The sequence below is a fragment of the Myotis brandtii genome, unplaced genomic scaffold (assembly GCF_000412655.1).
Source record: "Myotis brandtii unplaced genomic scaffold, ASM41265v1 scaffold378, whole genome shotgun sequence".
NCBI lineage: Eukaryota > Metazoa > Chordata > Mammalia > Chiroptera > Vespertilionidae > Myotis > Myotis brandtii.
The window spans coordinates 1,019,768-1,029,144 of NW_005364521.1; the positions used below are offsets into that span (position 1 = coordinate 1,019,768).

Below are 9,377 nucleotides of genomic sequence, written 5' to 3' on the forward strand. Positions count from 1 at the left end.
ATGCACACACATATACACACATGCACATACATACATACACTTGTAGCTGTCACCACCAACTTGGGCCTGAGGCATTCTCATGTTGTAAAGCTCCCCAATTCCCGGTGACTCCTTCCTTCTCCTCTGCATACGTGCTGCCCTGTGGCCTCCGGGCAGAGACGTCAGCCCTCTGCGAACCACTAAGCCCATCATGGCTCTGGCGCCCTGGGGAGAGCCAGCGACTGCTCAGCAGGGCGACAAAGAAAAAGCGAGCACTTGCGTCTGATGTTCTAAAACAAAGTCGAGTTGGGGGCAGAGCCACATCCGTGGTGGCCAGTTTTGGGGTGAGGGCTGCCCTCGTGCGCTCTCTCTACCACCCACGACGTTGGCTGGGTCTGGGCTACACAGTCAGAGCCAGCTCAGTCCTAGAATAGGGGAGGTAGCAATAGCAGGTAAGTCATATCCCGGCTGCAGCAAAGGCATAAAGCAGAGAACACGGAGGGGAACACACACCGGTTATCCACCAGAGGACCCGGATCCACTGGGACTTGGCCGGAACCGTGGGGACTGAGGGGCCTGTGGCTGTGGCTCCCGGGGCCTCCATTGGAACAGCGTCCCTTTGGACCCACTCATTCCCGCTAGATTTTCTCATTGGGTCACAGGCCAACAGTGTGTACGACCCGCAGGGCCTCAACCTTAGCATGGTCCCTATTTATCTTGAAATGACATGCATGTATCATTTGCATGTGATATACTGTGACATAATATATCATTTACATACCATTTTTAAAAAAGGCAACTGAATGCCCGAAGTGAATGATAAAGGAGAAGAGAGAAGGCGATTTTCAACACGTGTATTTCAGTCTGTGGGTGCGCAGGCGCAGCGCATGGGACGCCCGTGACAGCATCAGCTACAGGTGTGGACTGAAGGGCAGGGAGAGGATCAGAAGCTTTTCAAACGAGACAGGAAAACCAAAGAGGTTGGTTCTACATAAACATCGCCTTGTGTTCAGGGGTGATTGATGAGAGTCTGTCTGACCAAGTTCGGCACGAATGTCGTGGGATTTCTGCAAGTCCTGTGAGATGTGGAGAGGTGCTTCATCATGGGGCGTCCCCGGCCCGGGGACATCAGCTCTCCTGGACTCCAGCCACCAAGCGCCAACAGTGTCACTTCTAATCGTGACAGCCGTCCCCTCCATTTGTACAGGCCCCTTGGGGCACAAGCACCCCCTCTGAGACCAGGAAGGTGGGGTGGGGACACCAGGGAAGGGGGGCTGGCCTCCTTGTCGGCCGGAGCCAGAACCTCCAGGCGGAGCACACAGAGCTTCCAGGCTTCTGGGGAAGAGGAAGTGGGAAGCCTGGGGGAACCCTCCCTGTCTCCCCTGCCACCACCAGGCTCTGTCCTCACAGTCCAGAGTGTACCCCCAATCTAAGGGAGCACCTATTCCTGCCCTTGACCTCCCCCACATGCAGAGCCTGTGGCACTGGCTGGGGGCAGCATCTGATCCTGGAAGGTTTGCTGGGCTCTGGGGTCCAATCAACTTTCCCTTGCCTCCCTGCAGCCCTCCCCTGAGCCCTGCTCCTCCTGTTAGCCAGCCCCCCAGCCCCTCAGCCCCCCAGAGTACAGGAAACAGCGACACCCTGAGCAGAAGACTGGGAGCCAGGCCTGGGAGTGGCGGGTGAGAAGGCAGTGCTCATTTGCCTATCACTGGATGATGATGCCCTGGGAATGGCCTCTCCAACCAGGCCTGCTGGGTCCATGTCCTCCCACCCCAATGGGGACAAGGGCTGAGGACAGGAGCTTGCAATCCCCTTCCAGGTCAGGGGCAGGTGTGGTAACATGACAGGGGCCTCTGGTTACCCACAGCCAGGTGCCCAGCCCCCACACCCTTCCAAAGCCGACTGGGCTTTCAGTGTGCAGGGCACCCCTCTACCCACCCCGCCTGCTGCACCAGCTGGGAGCTCCTGCACGTGATGGGTGCACATGTGCCGCTCAGTGGACGGGTTCTAAAGTCGGCACGTGACGTAAGAACCTGCATGCATCCAAAAATGACTCTCCCAAATCTCCCCCCGCAGAGGCACATGTTAGAGATCAGCATGTAGACCCTCCGTCCATCCAACACAGCAGGTTTGTTCTCCCTTTGGGAACAGACTCTATTCCTTCCGTCGGGGCACCTGTGAGGGGCACCGAGCCTTACAGCAGCCGTGTTGTGAGGAAGCCCAGGCTGCACAGAGTGGCTGCGTGTAGGTGCTCCAGCTGACAGGCCAGCGAAGGTCCCAGCCAACAGCCACGTCAACCACCAGATCTCTGGTGACCAGCCTTCAGGTGACTTCAGCCCCCTGCCCTTGAGCCATCGCAGCCTTCAAGTCTTCCAGGTGAGGCCCCAGACATCATGCAGCAGAGATAAACCATCCCCATGATGGCCATGTCTGAATTCCTGCCCCACAGATGGGAAGTCAAGTTCTAGGATATAAAGGTACTTTGTGCCTAAGTGCACTCCTTGGTGTGCATGCAGGGGCAGCCGATTCGTGTGCATCTTTAAACATGTCAGTGACACTCAGCTTGGCCAAGGCTCGCCCTAGAAGAGGAATGCCTGACCCAGGGGAAAGCAAAAGCAAACCCCACACGCAGTCAGGCATTGCCTTCGCTTAGTTTGTCCGAAAGGATTGTGTAGAGTTGAATTCTTGCAGGTTAAACACAGGACGGAGTCCACCAGAGGAGTTCCGGAACGACTTGTGCTTGGCAGATGGTAAGGTGAATGAATTTTCTAGGACAGACACGCCAGCATTGGTAAGTGACTGTCCAATGAAGCCAATGATGCGTGAGCTCAGAGCCTCGGGGGCCCTCCCTGGTGAGTGGCGGGCGGAGGGGAGAGCCAAGCCGAGTCAGATGATGGAAGGACAGACACGCCAGAGTTGGTAAGCGACTGTCCAATGAAGCCAATGATGCATGAGCTCAGAGCCTCAGTGGCCCTCCCTGGTGAGTAGCGGGCGGAGGGGAGAGCCAAGCCGAGTCAGATGATGGTGCAGCTGCAGCAGTACCGCTCGGGGTAGTCCGCCACATACACTCTGTGGTCGGTGCCGTAGATGTAGTAGACGTTGTTCTTCCCCTGGTACCAGTAATGCACTTCTGTGAGGGGGACCAGCTCGATGGTCTGGCGCTGAGGAAACAATTGGCCGGGAAAAGCTTCAGTGTCCTGCCCAAGTCGCTCTCCTGTCCAAGAGCTGTCGGGGGCTCCCTACCACCTGTGGGCTGCAGTCCTTGCTCTGGAGTCGGCATTTTGGCGGAAATCTGCCTTTCTAGCTGTATCTCCCACTACATCCTACATCAACGCTAAGCTCAGGCCCAAACCGAACCCTCTGCAGTGGAGGCACAGGCATCCCCGAGGAGGAATGGGATGCACGGAGAGTCACTGCCGAATGGGACATCTTCCAGGACATTAATTTCAGATGGGGGTGGGGAGGGGGGAGAAAAGTAGAGGATAAAGTCATTTTAAACATTTTTATATTACAACAGCCATGGACAGATTAGGGAGTGGATTATACAATTTGAATTGTATTTCAAGATAAACATTGACACCAAAGAAACTCCAAAGTTTGGTAGGCTGTTTCAGGCTATTTTCTCAGACCCCGCCCTCTCTTACCATGGTTTTGCATCAACCCTCCTTTGAGAAAAGTCTCAAATATTCCCCTCCTTTTACAAATGGGGAAACTGAGGCCCACGGGCTCATGGGATTTCCGGTTTGGAAGATCTGAGGTCAAGCCCCATCTCCTCGCCACAGCTGGACCTGTTCACGCTCAAATCTCTCCCCAGCATCCTCCTCTACCTAGAGCCTGGGACACTCCCTCTGACAGCGTGGCCCTAAAGCCCCTCATTCTCTGGTCCCTTCTCTGATCAATGACGCAACAACCTTCCAAAATGGAGGGGTCCTGAATGGGACAAGCCGCCGCCCTGGGTGAGGACCCACCCCCATTAGCTTCTGGGGCTGTTTTGTTATGACAACTGCAGATGCGGCTAACCCAGCACAGTCACCCCTGGTCATTGAAGCGAAGCGTTCCTGGGGACATCCTGCGGGCCAGGCTTTATGTCAGAACCCCTGAGTCCTTCCGCACTGGCCCTTCCCCTGCCCAACACTCAGGTTTGGGGATCTCAAACCCAGAGGGAGGTGGCGTGGCTGGCCCAGGATCAGGCCCTCTTACTTCCCCTCCTTAAGTAAAGAGCCCAAGTCCTGTTGCTGTAGGTAGTGGTTCAGGGCCCTGGGGAAAGGGTGAAACAGGCTGGGGGTTTGAGAAAATGCTCTCTACTACACTGGGGGGAAGCTGAGGGGAGGCATGACATTGCGGCAGAAGGGGATCAGAGTCAGGGTGTGTGTTTTCCACGAAGCTTTCTGTGGGATCTCACACTTCCTTTATCTGGGCCTCAGTTTCCTCATCTGTGAAATGGGAATAAAACTTCTCTGTCACAGAGTTGCTGAGACGACCAAATGAGACTGTGAGACTGAGATTTCTCCATATGCCAGAAACTGGTTTCCAACTGTTAACTTTGGAAATAAAAGACCTCCCTTGACATTTTGGTACAGAAGGTTATTCACAGTGACCAAGACATGGAGGTGACCAATGTGTCCTTTGGTAGATGATTGGATAAAGAAGATGGTACATGTACACATGAAATACTACTCAGCCATAAGAAAAGATGAAATACTGCCATTTGTGACAACATGGATAGATCTTGAGAACATCATAAGTGTAAAAAGTCAGGTGGAAAAAGTCAAGAGCCACATGATTTCACTCATGTGGGATATAAAACTGAAATCAACAAATAAAAAACTCACAGACACGAACAACAGTATGGTGATGATCAGAGGGGAAGGGGGGGAGGTTGAAGAGGGTAAAGGTGATCAAATACATGGTGATGGAAGGAGGCTAGACTGGGTGGTGAGCATACAATGCAATCAATATACAGATGTATTTAGAATTCTACACTGGAAACCTAGATAACCTTATTAACGAGTCATTCCAATAAATTTAATACAATTTTTAAAAAAGAAAAAGAAAGTTGTCTCATCCTTACAAACCTCCATGAGGCCATTTTAGCATTTCTTTTTCCACAGGTGAGAAACTCAACTTCAAAGAGGAGGAGTAGGTGGCCATGGCCAGGTTAGGATGCAAAAGAACCAGGATCTGAGCACACTCAGCAAGACTCAGGCCCCCCTGACAATCCCCTACACAGAACTGGCGCTGGGCATTCCCTGTCCAAACCCCCACCCTCCCTCCAGCAGCTTCCAACCAGCTGCCGCGAAAGCTGCTCCGGGCACCACTGCCATCTCCTGGCCACTGGGATACAGCACCAAGGCAACCCTAGCCCTGGGGATGTGGATGGCACCACTGCCACCTAGTGGCTACTGGGATTCAGCACCAAGGCAACCCTAGCCCCAGCCGCCACCCCTGCCCCAGGAGGCTTGGGGAAGACAGGCTGGGACTTGGGAAATGCCCTGAGGGCAGGGCACTGGGTTCCCACCCTGCCTACCACCCTGGATTTGAGATTTCCCTTCCCCTCTGAATATCGGGGAGGTTTGGATCAAAATCACACTGAGCCACATCCTGCTTGAAACCCTGCAATAGCTTCCTGTCAGGATAACAATCCAAACCTGTCACCATGGACTGTGTGTCCTGTCCCGCTCGCTGCCCCCAGCTCAGTCCCCAGTCCACCTCGTGTTCCTCAGACTGGGACTCCTCTGCCACCCTCCCTCCCTGCCTTCTCAGGAAGGAGCCCCAGGCAGAGGGAACATCCCTTCCCTCCCTTATGGGACCTGGGAGCCCCCGCCTGGCCCCAGAAGCAGCCCTGGCCCCACCCGCTCACCTGCTGAAGGACGCGGGCTCTGGAGGCCAGGGTGGCGGCGCTGTGCTGGGCGATGCCCCGCTGGGAGGCCAGCGAGATCTCCCGCAGCGGGAAGTCCGCCAGGGGGTACACCTGAGGAGAGACGCACCGCCTCGCTGCTCTGACCAAGTGCCAGCACCTGGAGCCCTGGCAATGGACTTCAGGTGGACCGGAGCGAGCCCAATTGGGAAGGGCCCGAAGGAGGCCAGGCAGCAAGCGGGTGGGATGGCTGAAGCCTGCGGACCCTTGAGGACCCACGTTCTGTTGGGAATGCCACCGACAGGGAGCTGTAGACACAGTACTCCTCGCAGCCCGCTGGTCCCCAGCAAGCCCCTGAGGCTGCCTGAGGCAGGGCGTGCCGTTCCTAGGGCAGTGGTTCTCAACCGTGGCTGCACATTAGAATCACCTGGGAATCTTTTCGAAATCCTGATTTCTGGGCCTCATCCTCCGGAAATTCTGTTTCTTTGTTATGGGGTGGGGCCACAACATTAGTAACAAAGAAACAGAATTTCCGGAGGATGAGGCCCAGAAATCAGGATTTTAAAAAGATTCCCAGGTGATTCTAATGTGCAGCCACGGTTGAGAACCACTGTCCTAGAGGGATGGCGCCTGCCAGGAGCCTGAAGGAAGGGCAGTGATGAGGCAGAGAAAGAGGCTGAGAAATACTGCTCAGCCCTCGAAAGAAGGGAGACCTGGCATTGCCACCTTGAGGGGATTGTGCCAAGTGAAGTCAGACAGAAAGACAAATACCATATGTTCTCACTTGTATGTGGAATCTAATGAGCAAAGCAACCAAACTCACAGATACAGAGGACAGATTGATGGTTGCCAGAGGCGGGTGAGGGGAGGTCAAGAGACACAAACTTCCGGTTATAAATTAAGTCCCAGGAATGTAATGAACAGTGTAGTAAATAATGTAGTAAATGACTACATTACTACAAACAATGTAATGACTGTAGTAAATAATGCTGCGTTGGATATATGAAAGTTGCTAAGAGAACAGATCTTAAAAGTTCTCGTTACAAGACAAAGATATTATGTAACTATGTATAGTAACCAATGTTAATTGGACTTCTCATGGCGATCATTTCACAATATGTACATATATCCAATCATTGTGTTGAACACCTAAAAGCTAATCTAATGATATATGTCAATTATATCTCAACTTTTAAAAATGCATATGGCAGAGTGAGAGAAGCCAATCTAAAAAGGTCGCAATAGCCGAAACCGGTTTGGCTCAGTGGATAGAGCGTTTTTAAAAATGTATATGACAGAGTGAAAGAAGCCAATCTAAAAAGGTTGCAATTCTATAAAGAAGAGAGAAACAAAGAAAAAAGAAATAAAAGGAGGCTGAGCACCTGACCCTCTCAGAGCAAACAGCACGAGGACCCCGCTCAGGCCCCCCACGCGGCCGAGGCCCACAGGAAAGGGCCACATCGCATATACTGCAGGCTCTGTGGACCATCGCCCTCTGTCCCCACTACTCGACTCTGCCCTCACAGCACAAAGCCAGCCACAGACAATACCTAAACCAGCCGGCATGGCTATGTTCCAATAAAACTTTATTTATAAAGGTCGCAATACTGTAAAGAAGAGAGAAACAAAGAGAGAAAGAAAGAAGAAATAAAAGGAGGCTGAGCACCTGGCCCTCTCAGAGCAAACAGCACAAGGACCCCGCTCAGGCCCCCCACGCGGCCGAGCTCCTGCCGAGGCCCACAGGAAAGGGCCACGTCGCATATACTGCAGGCTCTGTGGGCCATCGCCCTCTGTCCCCACTACTCGACTCTGCCCTCACAGCACAAAGCCAGCCACAGACAATACCTAAACCAGCCGGCATGGCTATGTTCCAATAACACTTTATTTATAAACGTTATTATTAAACGAGGGCCTGGAGTTTGACAGCCCCTGGCCAACAGGGCCCTCCCTGACCTGGCTGCTGGCACAGCTCGTGTCCTAGCTCCTCGCTCCACCTGGCTCTCTGCCCTCCAGCGCCCCTGCCCTGCCGCTCTGCAAGGCCTCTGTGAACTGTTCCCTCTGCCGGACACCCTTGCTCCCACGGCCACCTGATCCACCCCCAGTCACCTCCCTGTCCCACCCCCGACCCCCAGTGCTGAAACAACACCTACCCTTCCGGTCTCCTCACCTGGCTGCGTGTTTCTCACTGACCCTACTGTCTCTGACACTGTGCTGCATGTTACCATCTCTCCCTCCCCAGACTATGACATCTACGCGGCAGGGATGTTGCTGGACAGTATCCCCAGTGCCCAGGACGGGGGCGGGGGGTCCCCAAGGTTGTGGAGAGAGGGAGGAGGAAGAGGGAGGAAGGGAAAAGGGAGGAAGGGCCTGGTATGTGACATTCAAGGAGGCCTGGCCCCATGGGGTCCCTGAGGCCTCTGGTCTGACCAGGCTGCTCTCTTCCCTCCCAGCCTGCCCTTCTAGAGCAGGGGTGGGGCACCTCTTTTCTGCCGAGGGCCACTGGATATTTATAACATCATTGGAGGACCATACAGAATTACCAACTTAAAAAGGAGCCTGCTGTATTAGGGCAAACATTTAACTAACTCACCCCTAATGCCTGGCAGGGCCAGACCACAGGATTTCACGGGCGGTAAAGGGCCCGAGGGCTGGACGTGCCCACCCTGTTCTAAATGAACGCAGCGCCCTCAGAGAGCCAGAAGAGCCAGAAGAGCCAGAAGAGGCGCGTAGCTTGGCGTGGTGCTTGCAAACCCTCCTTACCGTCGTGTTCTCATCCTTGAAGAGGTTCTCTCCTTTGGCTTTAGCTAGGAGCTGCCCGGGGCAGTTCAGCCGGTGCTCGGACACAAACTCAAACAGGCTGTTCTTCCTGCAGGTGAAGAGCAGGGGGGCAGCAAGAACGTGGGTGTGGGATCAGGCAGGCCTGGGCTGCGGGGACCTGGGGAAGGTCTTGACCTCCCTGGGCCCAGCATGTCCAGCTGTGAACTGGGAAAGCAGACAGGTACCTACAGCTCAGCTCATCCTTCCCTGTGCGGGCCTAGCAAAGTGCCCACCAGGAGAACCCTTTAAGGCCTGGAGCCTTTCCCGACCTGGGGATTTAGGACACAGACGGGGACGCCGGGTGTTGAGAGGCTGCGGCACTAGGAAGTGGTGATGTCGGAATGTGAAGTCGGTCCGTTCTAAAGCCCGCCAGCAGCCCGCCACCCCTGCCGTCTCTTCCCAGGGATCTCTCTCTCCCCTTTCCTGGTAGCTTTAAGCCCTTCCCCACCCCCATGCCCCCCACCCCCCATGGGTCCCTGTACTGTGTGCAAAAGCCCCAGAAACCAGTCCAGGCCACGTCCCCCAGCTACCGCCACAGGGCCACGCACGGAGACACCGCCACGTACCACACGATGACCAGCTGGACAAAGTGCAGCAGCTTCTTTTCCCCCTTGCAGGTGGCACAGGTCTTGTTCCCCCTCCCCGAGCACGTGCTGCACCTGAGAGGGACACAGCGTCAGTACCACTCAGACACTCCTAGGCCCTGGTGGCTGCTGGGGCCCCA

The 9,377-nt window shown here is 54.6% G+C and overlaps 1 protein-coding gene across 1 annotated transcript in view; it reads right to left on the reverse strand.

The window, feature by feature from the left end:
• Window positions 1-2,881: 2,881 nt before the first annotated feature.
• Window positions 2,882-9,377, reverse strand: part of SSUH2 (ssu-2 homolog (C. elegans)) — a 33,441-nt gene continuing 26,945 nt past the window's right edge. Inside the window, exons 10-12 of the mRNA XM_005872364.2 lie at window positions 8,597-8,702; window positions 5,840-5,950; window positions 2,882-3,140 (exon numbers count right to left, since the gene is read on the reverse strand). Of these exons, the coding sequence (XP_005872426.1) occupies window positions 2,994-3,140; window positions 5,840-5,950; window positions 8,597-8,702 (364 nt within the window). The 3' untranslated portion in view covers window positions 2,882-2,993. The remainder of the gene's footprint in view (window positions 3,141-5,839; window positions 5,951-8,596; window positions 8,703-9,377) is intronic.